This window comes from Passer domesticus, chromosome 1, assembly GCF_036417665.1.
Source record: "Passer domesticus isolate bPasDom1 chromosome 1, bPasDom1.hap1, whole genome shotgun sequence".
NCBI lineage: Eukaryota > Metazoa > Chordata > Aves > Passeriformes > Passeridae > Passer > Passer domesticus.
The window spans coordinates 17111420-17131815 of NC_087474.1; the positions used below are offsets into that span (position 1 = coordinate 17111420).

The 20396-nt window shown below is 44.9% G+C and overlaps 1 protein-coding gene across 2 annotated transcripts; it reads right to left on the reverse strand.

The window, feature by feature from the left end:
* Positions 1–2216: 2216 nt before the first annotated feature.
* On the reverse strand, positions 2217–15365 carry MSRB2 (methionine sulfoxide reductase B2). 2 transcript variants are annotated; one of them, XM_064408244.1, is made up of 6 exons: positions 15096–15365; positions 14858–15003; positions 13777–13883; positions 12716–12792; positions 8614–8761; positions 2217–4249 (listed from the first exon to the last, which is right to left on the reverse strand). In XM_064408244.1, the coding sequence occupies exons 2-6, from the start codon at positions 14946–14948 to the stop codon at positions 4187–4189; spliced, it is 486 nt and encodes a 161-aa protein (XP_064264314.1). In that variant the 5' UTR covers positions 14949–15003; positions 15096–15365; the 3' UTR covers positions 2217–4186. The 2 variants fall into 2 exon arrangements, with proteins under 2 accessions (XP_064264314.1, XP_064264306.1); XM_064408236.1 differs by lacking the exon at positions 2217–4249 and adding an exon at positions 5112–6170.
* Positions 15366–20396: the final 5031 nt, after the last annotated feature.

The window sequence follows — 20396 nt, forward strand, 5'->3', positions numbered from 1 at the left end:
GAAAGAGGGACAAAGGAAAAACATTTACCCCCTGCTTTTAATAGAGATTCATTCATAAAACTTAAGTGAAGGCTACAAGGTCATAGAAAGTTACATGTGATCCAGTTTTGGAAAATGCCCTTCTTACAGCCTAAGCCCAGAGGCAGAGGCTATTTTAGCTATTGCCAAGGAGAAGTGTCATGGAGACCCCTTTTTTCCTTCTCTGGGGGCCTAAGGAAACTCCAGCTAGACATATTGTACATGACAAGGTTTAACAATCTTTGTTCATAATGGATCCAGGCGTGAACCCAAGTGCATTCAGGAGAGGCCCAGGACTAAGAGGTAAAATGTAAAGCCTGAAATAGGGAGGGAACATTTTCTGGACTGGGATAGGGTCATTGCTGGGGCACTGAACGTATGCGGGTTCATTTTGCACCTGGTATTCTGATTAACAGTGAGGTCAGTCTCCTGAACTTCCCAAGCATGAACACCTGCTTCTAGCACTGCTCATATCCTAGCCCTTCACAAGGCTTTCTCCTTCAGTAATCCCAGGAAATGCATAGGCATCCCATGTCTGTGCATGAACTATTCCCAAGAGACTTTCACACCAGGGAAGATTGATCTCAGCTCTCCCATTTCTGAGAGCTCACAGACAGTTCTTCAGCTGACATCCACCAGCTGTGTCATCATCTTTCAGTGCTGACTCCTCTGAAAAGGAAAACACAAATTCTTGTTGTCCCTGACTCCAGCACCTTGCTCTGTGTTGCCTTTGCCTCTTCCTTAGAAGTTGGGCAACAGCTGTTGTTCTTCCCTGTTCCTTTTCCTGCCATTATGAGATGTCTGGATCCATCTTTTGATCTTCCACAAATGACACCTGAGCAAAGATGACCTGGTTGTGGTCCACACTTCTACATCTCGTGCACCAGTAGTACAACAGGGCAGCACAGCCCTTGTTTCCTGAATGAAGCAGGCTGTGCAAGAATCCCTTATGACCTTTTTACCATCTTTCTCCTGATTTCTGTGGCAACTCCTCTGCCCTTGATGAGTTTTTCTGGAAGTCGCTTTGTAAATGTTGTCAAACTGTGTGTGCAAAGCAGGTGAGCAGAATGAGCACAGCTGGGGTTTGCTCTGGCAGGGGATCCGAGCCCGGAGCCTGCAGGGGATCGGAGCTCCTGTGGCTGCAGGGGATCCCATCCCGGGGGCTGCAGGGGATCCCATCCCGGGGGCTGCAGGGGATCCCATCCCCGGAGCCTGCAGGGGATCCAAACTCCGGAGCCTGCAGGGGATCCCATCCCGGAGCCTGCAGGGGATCCCATCCCGGGGGCTGCAGGGGATCCCATCCCGGGGGCTGCAGGGGATCCCATCCCGGAGCCTGCAGGGGATCCCATCCCGGGGGCTGCAGGGAATCCCATCCCGGGGGCTGCAGGGGATCCCATCCCCGATCCCGCCCGCCGGGTCCCCGCTGTCCCCGGCACGGGCAGGGCGCTGCTGCAGCAGCGGTGCTCGCTCATCCTCGGGCACCAAGGAGAGCGAACCGAGTGCGGAGCTAGGAGGGCTCAGGGACAAGGTAAGGGTGAGTGCAGTCAAGAAAGCCAGAGCCCAGGGAGGAGGAGCAACAAAGCAACAGAAAAAAAGTAACACCACAACAAAAAAGACAGTAAAAGGGAGTGCAATAATGGGCATGCATTTCTCTTTCTTCTGCCCTATGGCAAGCTGCCAATCTCTTCCACACAAATTCCTCAGTGCTACTAAAACCAGTCCCCATGGACACACCTGCCTTGAGACAAATTCTTTCAGTCTTGAAAAAATCTGGGCACTTCTTCAATAAGGCGCTTTGCTTTTAAACTGCTTTGCCTTTGTGAATTTTGGCAGCAGCTCGCGCTTGGAGAGCTTTTGAGAACCCTTTCTGTAATCAGATTTCCCTGCCCTGCCCCTGGGGACCGTGGGGAGTCACTTCCCACAGCTGTCCCTCAGCTTCCAGCCCCGTGACGTGTGGCTCAGCACTGCCTCAAAGGGCTGGGACGAGCCTTCGTTTGTGTGTGAAGAGCTGTGAAAGAAATCCACGAGGGTGCCGGGTGCTGAGCCGTGCACGACATGCCGTGAGCACAGTGCTACCATCAGCTCATCACTCGGGTATGGCAGGAGGTGGGGCAGGCCCTGGAGTGTGCTTTGAAACACTTCACTGCCCAGTGCAGAACTTCATTAAGTGAAAGAAAGAGGAGGCAGTGGAGTCATGTCACAGGATTTATTTCTTCTATGCAGCAGGGCCAAGGTTTAAGACCAGAAAATACAAACATGCTTAGGAGGACCAGCTAAATACTCAGAAAAAAAGAAAAACTCAAGCTGAGACTTTCCCAGTCCCTTCTCATGCAGGCTATCTCTTGTGCCACCTTATGCTGGAGGTATTTAGGGGTGGCAAAATTACTGTATTTGCACTGACAACAGTCTTCTTTTCTTATTTTGACCAAAAGCAGACTAGGCTGTCCACAAGCATAAAAAATAGTCCAAATGATTTGCAGCATGATGCAGTAGAAAAGAGCATCACTACAATTCTGTGGATACATGGCTAAAATAATGGGCATTATGATTTCTGCCCATTCTGATTTTCTTCTGAGTGAAATTTATAGTAACATGAGTAACCTGCTCCTTCTTTCCTATTTCCTTCTTTTTTATTCTATAATTTCTAACTAAGCCCTTATCACATTTGCTCTGAGAAAGAGGTCAAGTTTCTCTTTATAAGCCAAGTTGCCTGTGTTGGCTTAGACTTGGTTTTAATATGGAAAACATATGCTAAGTTTACTTTCTCTTTTTTGGCAATAGACATGCTCTCCCCCCTAATCAATTACCAAGACAAGTCTTGAAAAAGTAGGGTCTGAAGATATGGATGCTGTCATGAGCCATGCAGAGTCTAATTCTGGCTTGGCTGCAAATTTAATTTGAAGTCTTGAGCAAGTCAATAAATTTTTCTCATCAAGTTTTCCCTCAGCAAAAGAAGGAATAGTTACTTGCCTTGTAGATATGCTGTAAAGACTGAGAAAGTCATTAAATACTTTATTTAATATGTAAAAAATCTCTTAAGAATTATGTAGAAACTCCAATTAGGATTTATAATCAGGCTATTTAAAACCACAATAGAATAAAATGTATCAGCATTGAAGCAAATTAATGAAATAACCATGGTAAAAACTCCTCAGATATGAAGAACGGAACATAAATCTGCAGCTGCCTGGCAGAGTATATTCCACTCAGAAAAGCAACTGCTCTCTGTTCATTATGGTGGAACAAAGTAATTGCAGATACATGAGGAAATTCTTGTAGCCTATGACACTCCTTGATAATGCCTTCCAATATTATTGGTCTTTAATGACCTTATAACACTTTGGGCCTTTCGTTGGGATCTGTCCTGGTGTGGTGGTACCACAGACACAGAAGATAATGAAGTGCACTGCCCCAAAGAGCTTTTGGTCAGAGATCCCAAGTGTCCAACAGTTTACACTGCACTGAAAGGTGATGTACCATTGCTCTGATTTACACGTGTGGTCAATTTTCCCCCTTTTCCCCTGTTTGACATGAAGCAGAACAAGGCTGCTTATCTCAGTGTCTGACTCCCCCTCGGTGGGGCCTCGCCGTGTTTGCTTGGTGACATAGCAGGGTAGTGCAGGTCAGGTGCTGCTCCTGGAGCTATGGCTCTGTTCATGTGATTATGTATCAGTAATGCTGCACAGGCTGAACTGAGGCCTTCCAGGACTCCTTCCTCAGGTCATCCTGCTCCATGAGGGAGGAGGCACCAGCTGCTGCTAACCCCAAACAGGGGTAGCATGCAATGATCTTTGCAGGTGTGAAATAAAAGTGCTCTCTGCTCTGGCAAGCTCCCTCTGTGAGTAGCAGGTACTCACTTGCCAGTTTACCAAGAGCTGCTCTCCACCAACCACGTGCATCCATCCAAGGCACTCAGCTGAGCGTGGTTTGCACGTAGGTCTGTGCAACCCACAGCTGACATTTCATCAGCTTCACGGTCTGTTTTGTTTGCGTGGCACTTTCATTCGTAAAAGGTGTCAGTGAGACCTGGAATCTCTAGGGACAGGAAAAAAACAGGTGTTTTGCCAGTTCTGTTCTACTTTAGGCCACTTGCAGAAGTGAGGAGCATTTCCATTGGTATCCCAGCCAAATGTCACTCTTCTAAGGCAAGTGCTGGCTTCTTCCACCATCACTTGGCTGAACATAGGAGTCCTTGTGGGAAAACTTTCCCCTTTTCTGAGAGAACCCTGCCCTGTTAGGAAACACAAGGAGAAGAGAGAAGACTGCCTGACTAAAGAATGCCTTTAAAGGTCAAATAACCTTTTCAGTTGCTGTGCAATAGATTTTAAGACAAAGAAACATACAAACAGTGGATGAAAGTAGATCAGCCTAAGGGGGCACGTGAATTCAGATAGTGCAAAGACTGATTTCTGTAAAACCCGTGAAGACCCTTGAGAGCAGAGACCTGAGAAGGCTGGGCGTGCACAGCCTGGCCAGAGCAGACAGAAAATACAGTGGGTGATGCAAGAGCAACCCTGAGAGGCAGAGCATGATGCAGCACAGGCACAGAAAGCAGTGCTAGTGCTGTTAACAGACACCTCTGATGGCAATGGGACTGGCACCAGCTGAGACACTACATAAAATCAGTAGCACCAAGTGCTGCCTTCACTCATGCTGCTTCACACCTCCACACCTGGTGGGCTTTGTGCCAGTCTGGTTTAGGTTGGCTGTAGTGATCATTGCTTCTATGATGTTTTTGGATCTGTAGAGTTATGATGTCAGGGAATTGCAGAGTTCCCCTGTAGAAAGCAGAGGAGAATGAAAAACCACAGAGCTCCAAGATGGAAGGAGCAGAAATAAATTCAGTGCAGTAGAGGTCCATTTTCTGAAGACATTAAACAGCTTTAAGACTACACTAGTAAATGAACACACCCTTTTTATCACTGAGGCAACCAAAGTGGGGAGAGTGGAAACAGGCTGTTATAGGTAAAGCCAAATGAGATGTTGCCTAGTAACTCTCAGCAGGGAAGCATTTAAACCCAGCCAGTTTAGTGAAGCTGATGTTCTGAGTCACAGATTATTTTCTCTGGAAAAAATTCTGAAGGAAGGAAAGCTCAATTTAACAGACATAGGATTTATTTTGCTTTTAGGGCAAACCATAATGACAATGCTTGGGAGAATGCAAAAGTATTTACAAACTTGTAAAGGAAGAATAGACAAGGCATCAAAAGCAACACTTTATCAAGCCTGTTTTTTTAATGCTGATTTATTTCCCTCAAATACAGTAAACTCCATATTGATTTTTATTTTTGGATTCTGAAATACACAAGTGATAACAGAAGTCTGAAAATATTATACATATCATTACATTATTATCATATAATTGCTGTAAGAGAAGTTTCTGGAGCAAACCCTATTTCTACTCTGCTATTGGATACAGAATCAAAATAATTGATTTAAAAGAAGAAAGACTTCATGTCTCCACTGATTCCATTGCCTGAAACAGTTTTAATTAAGTCCTCCTTCAGGACTTTGCTTTTATGGGTTCACAGCAAAGTCACTTGGCTCAGCTAAGGGTCTCTCACATCAGGGGGAAAAAAACCCTCAGACCTTATTTGAAGATTCATGTTATTTTTGCTTCCCTTTAGAAGGATATGATGATTTTATAGAAGTATAAGTTTACCATGATCAGCCACGTACATCTGTGTTCCTGAGTGCCACAACTACTGCTCAGAATAGGCAGTCAGGTTCAGGAGAGCACCTCATTTCAGCAGCCTCAATACAATTAATGATGATAGCTGCAAATGTGAACTATTGCACAGATTTTTTTTAAAATTAAAATATACAATAATCAGATCAACACACCACACTAACCATGAAAAGACAGACTGCCAGAGAGTTAAAACAAAAATATGTATTTTATCAACAATGATAACAGCTGGAAAACAAAGCTACTACAGCACAAATACTAACATTTGAGTTATATGTTCAAAGCATGAGAGTTTTCTACAAACATGCTGTAGGAGCAGAGAAAGAATGTTCTGCAAGGCAGAGAGAGTCACTTCTCACTGACCAGAGCCTGGTTTGAAGTTTAGTGAAATGCTGTTGATACAGAACCTCTGCCCAGAAGGTGTGGGTCCATCATCAAACACATGGCCTAGATGGGCGTCACACTGCAACAGAAATCATCACCATTTTATTATTGTATTGCTACAAAATGACAGAATCATTTGGGTTGGGAAACACCTCTCGTTCATAGAGCCCATCTTTGACTGATCACTAATGGCACTAATTACCATGTCCAGTGGTTTCTTGAACATCTCCAGGGATGTGACTTCACCACCTCCCTCGACAGTCCATTCCAAAGCTTAGAAACCCTTTTCATGAAGAAATTCCCACTGACATCCAGCCTGAGGCCATGGTCTCCTGTCCTGCCTCCAGCTGCCTGGGAGAAGAGCCCAACTCCCCCCTGGCTGCACCCTCCTTTCAGGCAGTTGTAGAGAGTGATAAGGTCACCCCTGAGCCTCCTCTTCTCCAGGCTAAGCATCCCCAGCTCCCTCAGCTGTTCCTCATCAGACTTGTGCTCCAGACCCTTCCCCAGCTCCACTGCCCTTCTCCGGACTCTCTCCAGCACCTCAATGTCTTTCTTGTAGTGAGGGTCCCAGAACTGAACCCAGAACTCAAGGTGAGGCCTCAGCAGTGCTGAGTGCAGGGTTCTGGTCACTGCCCTGGTCCTGCTGGCCACTGCATTGCTGCTCCAGGCCAGGATGCCATTGGCCTCTTGGCCCCCTGGGCACTCTCTGGCTCATGTTCAGCTGCTGTTGAGCAGCACCCCCAGCACCTTTTCCTGCAGGCATCTGCCAGCCCCTCTGCCCAGCCTGGAGCTGCAGGGGTTGTTGTGACCCAAGGGCAGGAGCAGGCGCAGGCACTTGGCCTTGCTGAAGCTCAGAGCTCTGGCCTCTGCCATCAGTGCGGCCTGGCCAGATCCCCCTGCAGAGCCTTCCTGCCCTCCAGCAGCTCAACACTCCCACCCAGCTCGCTGTCTGCAGCCCTGGATGCCCTCATGTGGATCTTGATAAAGACATTAAACAGACCTGGTGGCAGCCCTGAGCCCTGGGGAGCACTGCTGGTGACCAGAAACCATTGGCATTGCATTATTATCATTGGAATTATGGACCAGCACTATTACTGCGCTTTGCTGAATTAAGAAACTTTCATGATTAAATCACTGTTGAGTTCTGTGAGTGGGAAAGTCCTGGGGAGTGACAAGGAACCACATCTTGTCAGTGGGCAAGTATCTGCCCCCAAGCAAGATCTCAGAAGAGGAAGTCAAAAGGTATTATTGCCAGAAAGTATGGGAAATAAATGAGAGGAACTAAACATCTCAATATGTCATGAAAATGTCAAGTTAATAAATCACTGTAGGTCATTCTCACAGATCAGCTGAGGATTTCCCTCTCAAATTACTGACATGAAAATATTAGACACAGTATAGCTATCAGTGACATTATTAAATTGGAATGTCTTCAGCTGGGGTTCTTGAAGGTGCTTGCTGCATATGGCTGCAAATGTGAACTCTTCTGAGATAATGGACCGCAGCAAATTCTTGTTACATTTGCAGATGTACCTAAGCCTACTGCAAGCACACTGAAGGACAGCATTAACAATCTTAACAGTTTACAAAAACAGACACACGCAGACATTAAAAACCCCAAATCCAAGATGCAATTAATTAAATTCAATTGCATGCTTTTATACCTTAACAGAAGTAAAAAACAGATTCAGGGTTGGGAAGAAATGGTTAAAGGTGGCAGTTGCTTAGAAAAATAACCTGGGTATTACAGCAGGTTCCAAAATAAATATCTATCTGTGTAATATGGTCTGTGGAAAGGTAAAGGTGTAAGGGCAGGAACACCATTTCTAACACACCTGAACAGCCTCTAACCCCTGCTGCAGGCTGGGCCCAGCTGCAGTGCTGTGTCCAACCTTGCACTCTACTACAAGAAGGAAAAGGGTCCATTGGGAAGGATGCAAAACAGCAACAGAATGGTGAGCACACCAAAAAGCACTGCATAAAAAGGAACAGCTGAAGGAACTGTAACTTTCTATTCTAGAAAAGAGATGACTGAGGGAGTCAAAATAGCTAGAAAAAATAGAAGGGTAGCTTCTGTGAAACAAGAGAATCCACAGAAAATAGCTGTGGAGATGCAGGGCAAATGGTAATGGCTGCAAACGGCTTCAAGGGCTGGTGTCTCAATCTCTGAATATTTTAAGAACATCTACAGCAAATATTTAGCAAGGCTGAATGAGGAAGAACTGTCCCTGTGATGGGCCAAATGCATGGACCCTATCTCAGAGTCTCTTCCACCATCTCTTGTCACACCTTGAGTAAATTTTCTGGGTAATCTCCAGCCTTTGGTAATCTCCAGCCTTTGGCTATACATACACTATTGCTTTCCCCACTCACATACATTTCTTCAGCTCAGACTGAGAAAGAATGGCCTCAGTGACACTGTAATTCTCACTGTTGTATGTAGGTGGATTCATCCATGAGCACAAAGAAAACTTACCTGCTAAGTTTTGTGCCTCTGTGTATCATCTCCAAAACAGACATACCTGTTTGCAGACAACTTCAGTTCTTCTTGACCCCAGTGAGTTATCTGGTCGTCTCACAATGTTGGTATTACTTTCATCTCTGCCACAAGTACCATAAGCCTCAGAAAAAGATGGCCATCCAGTCCCAGAATCGTACTTCTTCTCCGAGCTATAGTGGAAAGCAGATCTTCTTGTTAGTTAATAACAGAAATGTTACAAAGAGTCTGCTTCTATTGAGAACATTGGCTTCTCCCCTCATTCCTGTGTTGTACCAATATTAATATTTTGGCACAGTAGAAGTTTTCTCATTGGCATCAAACTGTACTGGAAACTCTTTCCCAAAGGGAATTCTCAATCAGCTCACAACAGGAGATTTTGTCTCACTGTTTCTATTTCAATGTCAGGTTGGTATTTTACAAAGCTTAGAAAAGGGTTTTTTTTTCTGACAACTATTCTATACTAACATTATGCTGTAGTGTTTAGCTGAATTACACCTACAGAGCTGAGTATGAAGCTTGGCTCAATTCAGCAATCTCAGACAAGAGAGTTCACAAGCAGAAATGAAGAATAGACAAAGGCTGGGCTGGCCCACCAGACCAGGCTCGTGCCTGATGATGATAGAGGCTTTGTCTTGCAGTCAGCCATCAAGCTGGTTTGGAAAATCAAACAGAGCCCTGCTCAAACCATCGATCAACCTATGACAAATCCTCACAGCACAAAGATCTCCTTTTCCCAAGAGATAACCACAGCCATAAGAAACAGCACAACAGCTTGTGGGTGCCTCCTGTTAACATCCAGGGTGACCAACACTGTTTAGCTGCACATTAAAACCTAGACTGTGTTGGCAAATGTGATCACAAGACAGTTTAGGGTTTTGGTACAGAAATGAGATAAACCCTTTTGTTTAAAATTGTGCAAGCTTTGACAGCAATATGAACCTTCTCTTATCAAAGAGGGACCTAGCGGGAGTTAGAACAAGAAATTAAGATAGGTTCACATACTTCTCAGATTAGTGGTCTGGAGACTCACCACAAGCATTTCCTCACAATTTCTCATGGTTTTTTCCCAGTTTCGTAAACCCAATGCTCTTACTGGCATCTAGTGGTGGATGGAAACACCAGCACCACTAGCAGCTCTTGATCAAGGGATTGAAAGGTTAATTACGACAGAATGTAAAACCAAGTATATATATCCAAACCAAATAATATATATCATGTATATTTTGGTGGGTTGTTCACACGGTGAAGAAAAATCTGAAAATCTTAATTGCAGTGCCTTTTAGAAAGATAAGGCAAACAAACTGGACAAAAAGCTTAAAAAATCCAAGCCAAAGAACAGTGCATGATTCAGCATTTTTATACTCATCTGTACAAGGCTGTTGTTGAGTAATGCAGCTGTGGAAATAAAAGAGGATTTGCTAGCACAGAATGACCAAAGGCTAGTTTTTGTGTGGGCTGTTGCTTAGTCCTTTACATCAACACACAGACAGCCATGAGAGATGTTCTCCTTCCCTTCCCCTCCTCTCCATAAAACTGGAAAGAAATAGGACACAGCACAGGAGCAGCCTGCTCTGAAGCAAATGCAGTTTGCAGACTCTGTGTTTGTACATCACGGTCCTTAGAGCACCAGGCCTGTTTCTTTCCAGCTCAAGAAGGCTCCCTGCTTTCCCTGCCACAAAACCACATGAGCACTGTCCCTACCAGCCACAGAGTCCCCAGGAATGGCCTGGGGGACACATACCCATGCATGACTTCTGAGCTTCCCTGACATACATCTGCTCTGTCCCTTTTTTATCAAAACTCTTTATTTTTTGACACAGGAATCCTTATGCTTATTCACACATAGATACAAAGATCCTCTTTGAAAACCCACAGAGTCAAGGAAGGTCTTTAACACTGTGTGGGTTTTGCATCTGACCCTGACTGACTCTGTCCCTTACATGCCACTCACAATACTTAGGTTTATTGTAGATGTTTTCCACTGCTAAAGGAACAATCTTTTGAGCTGTTAAACTAGCTCTCAACAGAAATGGTCTCTGTGTGGTTTTATTAAGAGTAATGTCACTTAGATTCCCTAATAGAAACATTTTAGTACCCAAAAATATTGCTGTTCAAGATCATATTTGTCCTTTGAAGTATTTCACCACTTAATTTATGGATAAATGGACTTTCCCTAAACATATGCATTAGATTAGACCTCGACACAGCATTCCTCCAGCACATGTCATTTACTTTGATCCCTGTTTCAGTCGTCCTGGATGGAATCCAGATAATTCTAAAAAGTGCTTTTTGCTGTATGAATCTCAGCTGTAGGTTTATGGTTTGATGAGGGTTTGAGATTTCATTAGAGCACCACAATTTGCTATCTATAAAGGTTGGGGGTTTGTTCCATGTATTTTCAACTCTTTCAAATGTATATTTGGTAGCAGAAGGTACTAAATTCTAATTTGAATGTATACACACATTTCAAAGAAAGGAAGAAATACTTTATGTTTACCTGTAGCTAATGATTGAATGCATTTGAAAAAACCAAAAATTCACAAGAACATTTTTAATGGACTAGGAAATAAATATGGTGAATGAATCTCTTATCCAATACCACTTCTCCCCCTCATTGCTCGTGTTTTTCACAGCATAACATCTCCACGTAAAATATATTTTCAGACTATTTTTCACATTTAATAGTTTCCTTTTTTCTTACAAGGCTTTTTTTTTTTTCCCTGAAAGTTGGGCCTTTTTTGTCTATGAGGCTTAGCATTATCTTGTGCTGCAAAGAAAAGTGCTTATATTCTCTGAGAGCTGGATAGTGCAAAGGGCAGCCTGACTGTTTGGTTATATTGCTGTTGTGTTACTAGTTTAACAACAGAAGCAATTCCCTCCAGTGTTTGTCTCTCTTCATGCTGGCCTGTCAATATCAATTGTCTAATACAAAAGGTGCCGAAATTGAAGGAAAATCTGAAGGAATGGAAGGAACTCTTCCACAGCTTAGTACTTTACAATTCCTCTAATTTATCTGAACTTTCCAGAGGTGTTTTTAGGTTTTATATTTCTCTCCAGAATATTTTGTAATGCTGAGCTAACATCAGAAATTAATTTATTTATAAGTATTCATTAGCAAACCTCTATGGAAAATTATACATTTAAGGAAATGCATGTTTGCATAACAATAGTTTTCTGCACTTGGCCAAAGGAAAACTAATTGTACACAATTATAATTTAATTGCTTAGTTTAGGTTTATTTTCAATACATCCATTACATTTTCCCCTCCTTTCTTACCATCCAGATTTCTTGATCCTTAACATCCCATTTGAAGTTCTGATCTGTGATTCTTCCTTTAAATCAGCCACATTTCATTCAGTTCTCAGCTGGGAATAAATAAGGGCTATTTTCTAGACCAAAAGTATGAGAAACTGTCTTTCCTGGTTCAGTTACAGAGAACAGAACACCCTCTGCACATCCTACTCCAAGGCACTCTATTTCCTTTTACTTAGACGTTAATGAAGTTGCAAAATATATACAGTATTGTAAAGAGCACAGAGGTTAACTGTGCAATCATTTGCAGCCAGGCTTTAAAAAGTAGCTGTAACCAAAAAGGCAAGAAAAGAATAGTGGAATTTAATTTAGGGAACAAGGAGGGGGTGGGGGTGAGGAGAAGGACTCAGCTGCAGCGTGAGGGACCCAGCAATGAGAACATCACAACAGCAGACAAGGACAGACCAAGGTCTCTCCAGCCCAGCAGCACGAGTGACAGAAGATGAGTATGGAGGAGCACAAGAATAAACACACAGTGATACTCATGCATAAATACATGCATTTTGCAGCAGCTTGTGGCTTAAGGACCTCTTAAACAGAGAATTATTATCAACTGAAGTGTGTCAAGAGAAACGGGCAGACTGCAGCATGGCAGCTGTGTGCTGGCCACTGGCAATCCTCATCAGCCCAAGGAAAAGGCAGGCCATGTATCTGTGTCACCACAGGCATCCTGGAAGGCTTACACACAGCACTTGGGCACCAAGGGGTTGTTCTTCTGACCAACACTTTCCACGCCATTCATGGGAAGATGTTGCCCTTCCTGTCACAATCAGTACACGTTAAAGAGGCTGTGAAATCCAGAGGATGTTACCTGAAGAGGGGGGCATTGCAGCACACGCAGCAGTATATTCCTGGTTCTGTGTTATTCAGATAGATCCCACTGAATGGCTTTTAAAATAGGAAGGAAAAAAGAGAAGTTAATAATGTAGGTCTTTAAAAGCACACCATCTGGAAGAAGCATGTAGGAATCAGATTCAAAACAGGAGAAAAACCATAAAAAGAAGGCTTTGCAGGGGGGCTTTGAAGAACAAACATTAGCAGCCTGAAAAAATGAAGGGGAGGATGCCTTTGGGCTAGTAGTGAAGACTACCCCCTACCCCCACAAACTTTGAGACCAGTCAGATGCATAAATCATCCAGGTACCAAGGATGGAGTCGTGACCTCCAAGAGGCTGGTGAAATGTGCAGGATCCCAAAGGCCAGGGCTCTGCTGTGGACTGCCACAACTTTAAAGTGGCTTTACAAAGAGACTCTCCTCCTTCCTGCATGGTCTGGTACTGGGATCTGCATTTTACAGATATGGATTTGGGCACAGATCACATGGTACGTGCTCCATGTGTGTGTGCAGAAATCCTGTCTCTGGGCTAGGGACAGCCAGCACTCCACCCACAATGCTACACAGCAGGAGTAGCATCCTCCTTCACAGCAGGAGGAAACGTGGGGACAGGGGTGGGTGATCTGCCACCTGAGGGAGAACCCATCTCCTAAGGGAGCACTATGTTTAAGATTTCCATGGCTAATCTACACATGATCATAAAAAAGATCCTACAGGATGACAATATCTGAGGATCTCCCCGTTCTCCAGACGGGCCTCTACTCCCACCACACAAACAGTTGATCTGGCAGGAAAGTATCCCAGAAAAAAAACCCCAATAAAAAATGAAAAGAATGCAGAATGTTTTTCATCTGCAAAACAGCCTGGGTCAGAACAAAATCCACCCTGTTCCGTATGTTGAGTCTAACTTTCATCCACAGGAAGGCAGGGGAAATCCTGTGAAGAATCTGAGTGGTGACAGCTCCCCAGGGCAGGTTTTTCTGTGCCCAGCAGGCAGAGAGATGGCTCACCCTTGGACAGCATTAACATTTTGCTCACCGGTTCAGTTCCTTTTTCTCGTGTAACATAGAATTGCTCCGGAGTCAGGTTTTTTTTCCAGTCTGCAGCAGCAGCTGCTTCAGCTTGTTTAGTGAGGGAGTCTGTGTCTTCAATTAGATATGGAAAGATAACTTAGTAAGATAGCTTAGATTCCATTGATGCTTTCCATCATCATCTCAGTTCTCCAAAAGTTTCTATGGGTACAGACAAAGCACAGAGGGCAGTTCAGGGGCATGAGCAGGGCCACGTGCAGGACTTTGCATCTGCTTTCCATTTGGTGTGCTACATCCAGAGAGCAGCTCCAGCAAACCACTTGGGAAGGTTTGTAAAGGAAATGGGCACCTCTGACCCTGGGTACCACCCACTCTCCCAGCGCTGCCTCTGCCCTGGCTCTGCTGGTCTGCCAGTGCTGGTCTGCCAGTGCTCCTCCTTCATCCCTGGATAGCACTAAAAGGTTTGGCAAACCACTTGGAAACCCTCAGAAACCAGAAGTTATGTTCATCTGTGGGCTGTGGAACACTGGCAACTCCCACAGGTCCCACTGAAAAGCGGTGCTAAGGAGGGGGACTGGAAGAAAGCAACAGCTACAGCCCAAGAGAAATGGGGCCACAGTTAAGTGAGAGACACACAGCAGCAGAGCAGAAGTCACCCACCATGGTGCAAACCTCCAGCAACGTACCCTGTGAGTCTGTACACACCAAGAACACTTGTGGTGGTATGGGATTGACAAAGAATTAATAGACTGGCTGAAAAACAGGGAGTAAAATAGTTTAATACTCTCCTAATCATAATGTCTGAGGTGGGGAACTACCCCCCAGCCTATCTCCCATCAGCACAAGATCCTTGATAAACAATCAGCTCCTGAGGAATGAACGCTTGCCCAAATTAATCTCTTGCAAGGCAGAGGTGAGACTGGGGGTGGGGAAAGAGGGCAGGGGGAAATTAATTTGCAAATGTTAGTTTAACCAAAAAAACCTGGAGCTTGGCCTGCCAGTTCAAGACAAAACCCCAGGGCATACTAACGCGGCCCTTCCCGAGGCCAGCAGACGGCGGCAGGGGATGCTCCCGGCCCCGGCGGTACCTGAGCCCCGGTGCGCGGCGCTCGGCGGGCGGCGCAGCGGGAGGAGCAGGCGCCGCATCCCGAGCATCCTCCCGAGCGCACGGGCCGCCATAGCGGCGGGGCGGGACCCGGCAGGATTCCGGCTGCGTGTAATCCCTGCGTTCCACCTAAAGGATCAGACCTCATAAAAGCAATGAGCAAAGCAGCCGCTTAAATGCCGATGCAGCGCTTGCAGGTAAAGGTTTCAATCACTTCTTACCGAGAGCAGCTTAAAAATGAACACTCGCTGCAGCCGTGAACGTAACCAAATCCTGTTGAGACATTTGCTTGCAGCTATTCTAGGTTGTTTTTAAGGAGAGCAGGTCTGGTACTTGCATGCAGAAGCGCTCTTGCTGTCCTGGATGCGTGTCGCAGGCGTCGCTCAGCGCTGTGGATCGAGGAGTGGCGAAGGAGCTGTGCCATCTGAGGGCTTCCTGTTTTCCTGGGTGATTTGCAGTCACAGCTGCCTTGGCTTGGCCTATAAATATACCTGTAACAGGACACGTGTGTTAGTTTGGCAGCCCGTCCTTAAAAGGTAGACCTAAACACAAGTTAGTTTTCTAGGTTAAGCCTTAATGCTGCTGTCTGCTTTTCTTCCAATAGTTTCATTTCTGATTTGAAATTCATCATTTCAGAAGGATGGGGAAGGAAGTGTTTTGATTACATTGGACAACAAAGCTAATAATGATGCTAATAATAAACAAAGCTAATAATAAGTTTACTTTCTTTTAGTCTAATTCTTCGAGCCTAATTCTAAAATCAAATCTAAAAAATAGTCTTGTGTGATCAGTCCTGTATATACACATTTGTATTGAAGCATCCTTATGCCTAAGCCAGTGCGTTCCATGGCAGCTGAGGATCTCCAGCACAGCATCTGATCAGTACCACGGCTGCAATCCCTGCCTCTGCTCGGATCCACAGAGAGCTGCACCGAAGGCATTCACTGTGGGCATGCCCTGGCAGGGGGGAGCGGGGCACACGGCTGATTTATGGCTTTGTCCTGTGTAATAAGACACGGTGGAGTGAAGCAGAGTACCTGGATAAAAACCCTGGAGATGTGATGCCTGTGATTCAGGGTGTTAGGAGAGTAGTGCTGCTGGCAGGGAGGAGAGGGCTTTGCCACCCCACTGTGGTGCTGGCAGAAGGCAGCATCCATGCTATAGGCAGCGGGACAACATTTTTCCATGTTCAGCCATTTTGGCAAGTGATGATCCTGTGATCTTTCCATACACTTTCTAGCTTGCCCCTACGGCATCTTATATCAGTCATTTAGCCATGGTTTAGGAGGGAGTTGGAACAGGTTAGGGAGCCTTTGGTGAGGAGAGACCCACTCTGACACCTCCCCAGTTCTGGCAGGTGGCTTAGGGCTAGAAAGTGGTTGCAGGTGATGGTGTCACTCCCGGCCTCTGTCTCCAGTTCAGCTGTAGAAAAGAGGCATTTCTCTTACATTCCTGGTCTTAATCTCACTCAGATGGTGTTTCTCCTGAGGAGGACAGGTAATCAATAGAGTTCTCCCTGAATTATCTGGGAAATGAAGGAGGCTGAGAGAAAGTGGTTAGTTCTGAAACTTGCATGTTTTCATGTAATTGACATCGATTTAACTGGTGCTTTTTTTTAAAGGCAAAATTAAATAAAAAATGAACTGTCAGTATCTTTCTTGCAGGTCTCTGTTACTGGTACCATCCCAAAAGCAGCAGTTTTGAGCCAGTGGGAACTGAACCAACACAGGTCTGCTGCTGTATCATTTTCCTCAGATTCTGGAGGAGGGAAATAGGGGTCTGGGGGGGGCAGTGGGAGCAGAAGGAGCACAAGGCATCAGGCTCATCAGCCCAAGCCTCATCATCCTCTCAGTTACCCAGTTCATTACAAGCCACTCCTTGATTAAAATGAGGGGAGTGATGGAAGAGGCAGATCCCATTCATCCCAACAGCTGTGATCCATATTTGAGGTGGTACATGGCAGACCAGGAGAAAATCCTCCATTTCCCCCTGAAACAGAAGCCTGACCTGCAGTCATCCAAACCAGCATGACAGGTTTTCCTCAAGTGGAAAACAACCCCCCAGCTGGAGGTAATTCATTTTTCAGATCTTCAGTGCTGAAAAACCAAATCATTGTCCTGTCATGCCTGTAATGTTGCCTCCCATGGTTACAGCACACACCAAGCCGTGTAGCTAGGCAGACATCCGGCCTGCCTTTCTCCCCATAGACTGTTCTGAAAGCCAATTAAACTGTTACTTAATTTTCCTCCTATTTTTTTTCTCCCTTATGCACAAGAGGAAGCATTTAAAAATCTCCCCTAGCTACATTATGTAAATTTTCAAGTAAATTCTCCCTGAGTTGTAATTCGGCAGATTTATTGTTAAAATGTCATCTGTCTCCAGCATGTACACAAGCTGCATCCAGGGAAGGGTCACTCATCCAAAGCACAGTGTCCCTTTAGACATGTGTGGATGGGGAGAAGCTCCTCTGCTCCTCCTGTAGTGTGGCTCTGTGCCGAGGCAGCAGCAGCATCACATGTGTAGGCGAGAGCAGAAGGGAAGAGGGAAGCAGTCTCAGCCAGACTATCCTGCTAATATTTACTGGGGCTCCAGCCATTTCCCAGCTCAGGCTCTGCCTGGACTGATGGCTGTGGGGACAAGCAGAGCATCATGTAATGCCTGTGCTGGCAGATACTGAGCACTCAGACAGGCAGCAACGAGGTGCAGAAGTGAAAAAAACCCCTGTTCAAATTCAAACCTCTGCTCACACAGCATTTGTTAATCAAGCCCCTTGACATTACCATGTATGAAAGAAAACACTGAAATTGCGGTGGTTTTATTTTGTATGCATTTGTATGCAATCAGTTTTCCTCTGCAGACCTAATGTATGTCCCCTCCTGTGGGGTGGTTCCACTGAAACACGTGGGAGCTCACCATGCAGCAGTTTGGCTGGGACCTGTCATATGCAGGGGTGCTCAGCTGTGCCCAGGTGCTGGGCAGTGAAGGACAGGGGTCTGGCATAAGCCCTTCAGTGGTGGGTTGTAACTCTCTTTCCTCCATGGAAACCCTCAATGCTTTTGTAGGAGACACTGCAGGAACTCCACATCCTTCCTCAGCAGAGTCTTCTCTCTCCTCTAATAGACTGGATACAGCTCCACAGCCAGCCTCTAGCCACTCAGGTGTGATGAAACGATGGGCTCTTGGTATATGGAGGTACTGTTCCACAGGGAAGCACTGTCTAAAGATATGTGGTAGTGCCCTGGTGCTGAATTCCAGTGATGGAAAGGGACTTTGGCAAAATTTATTAGAAACAGAAGTGTCAAAGTACCTTGGAAAAGGGTACTGCTGGTTTCCAGAGACACACAGAGACTGAATGCAGATCTGAACCTCCCTGAAGCTGATCTATGGATTCTGCTTAGATTCATTTATGGAGCAGCCTGATGTGATTCAGGTCATAGACATCATCAGAAATAATGAACATACAATTTCTCACTTTGTTTGCTTTATGGTTTAATATTTCTTTTTGCTAATCATAAGCTATAGGATACCTGATTATTCTAACCTTTGTTTTTGGAAAGTAATAGGTCATATTTGTGGGCTAGCTTAAGTGGGAGCCTTCTCTCAGAGTCTAAGGGTGGAATTTGAGCAGGACAGGATAAAACAGAATAATTACAGTTGGAAGAGACCTAGAGGTTTGGTCCACTGTGACAAATGCTTTGAGCTGGATTAGACCAAATGCCCTCCATAGGTCCTCTCTAGTATAAATTATACTAGGATTCTAAATGCTTTGAGAAATTTCTTGCATAACAAGTGAAGGCATGAATTCAAAGTTAAATGGGAATTTGCAATCACTCCTTGATAGAAAACTGAACTCTGCAATTGAGCCATTGGTTCAGCTAAAGGTAGACACGCAGTCTGGTATGGAGTATGTGTATCTTCAGGGGCAGCTATTGGGAAGAAATGAATCCAGGCTACTTCCCTGCATTACCCTGTGCATCCCCTATATCACACCATCCAGTTCCTTGAGCCATATAGACAGTAATAATACATTACATAAATTTGTGCATGATTTCTTACCCCTTTTATCCCAAGGTAGTGAAGAACTGAGATGTTCCACACAGTACCCAAAGCCTGAACAGAAAATTGAATGAACACTTATTTGGCAGCAACTGTCATAGCAGCAACTTTCTGTAGGTTGTCTTAATGGATTTATCACCCTGAACTAAGCCCTGACCATCTGTTCTATTCTCTCATTACAAACACAGAAAAAGATAATTCATGATTGCATCATAAAAAAGTAAAATATAAATGATTTAAGAGTAGGGAATGCTTCACACTCTGATTAAAAAAATTACTGTCTTCCACAGAGTGACTTCCCTGATAACAGAGTTTGCTTTTTCCCAGCAAATGGGAATTACTGAGGAATGAGGCTTGCTAGAATGAGTTTTATTCCCACTCATTCATCTTAGATGTATTTTTAAATATGGGATTCATGTAAGTGAAGCTATGAATCTTCCTTTCCTTCTCTTTTAGGTGAGCCCCCCAAAGATTTATTTTGGTTGGAAAAACTAGCATTCTGTTCTCAAGGCATGAGCTGGTTTTCCATTTCATGAAAAGGAAGTGCCTGGTGGCAGTCTGGCCCAGCACACCCTGCTCCCACTGCAACAGCAGTTGGGGTTTCTTTGGACCTATCTGAGCAACTCTGAACTGAGCAAAAACTTCTCCAGCTTCATGTGATATAAAATCTGGCCGGATCTGTGGGGACAACCTACTTGTGTGGGAACCTTAGGTGAAGAGCTTTTTAAAAGGCAGAGTGTACTGAGTCAGTGGTAAATGTTTGTGTCCATGTCTGCTATGTAGGAAGAGGGTAGAAAGGATCAGAGCAGGCTCTAGGTTTCACATGGACCTCTTGTTTCTACACCATTCTGCCACTCATCTAGCAAGATAAAATTCTGATAGGCCAGGTGTTGCTAGCCCATTTGTTAGTGAATTGCTTTAATTTCTGAGTGCCAAGCAAAGATACCTCCCCAGCACACCTAATTTCCAGCAGTGTTTCAGTATCAAAACTGAGCACGGACCTGACTGAAACCTGTGCTACTCTCTACTACTGAATTTCTGTGGTCCGTAAATACACAGCAAGAGGCAATAAGACACTGAATCGGTGGCAGCCCCTGGATGAGGTACTGGGACAGCTTCCCCTGAGAAGCTGTGGATGTCCCATGCCTAGAAGTGTTCAAGGTCAGGTTGGATGGTGCTTGGGACAACTTGGTCTAGTGGAAGGTGTCCCTGTCCACTGTGGGGATTGGAATGAAATGATCTTTAGGAGCCCTCCCAACTCAAACCATTCTGGGATTCTGTGACTCCCATCCCTCCTCCATCCCATGATAATAAATGCTACAGAGTAATCCCTGTGTAAATAACTCCAGATTTCCGACCAGAGGTTTTGCTCAGAAGGTGGCACCCTGAGCACTGGACCAGTGTGATCCTTGGCACATGGAACCCTGCATCCTGAGCTCACCCTGCATTTCACATTATCTGTGTTT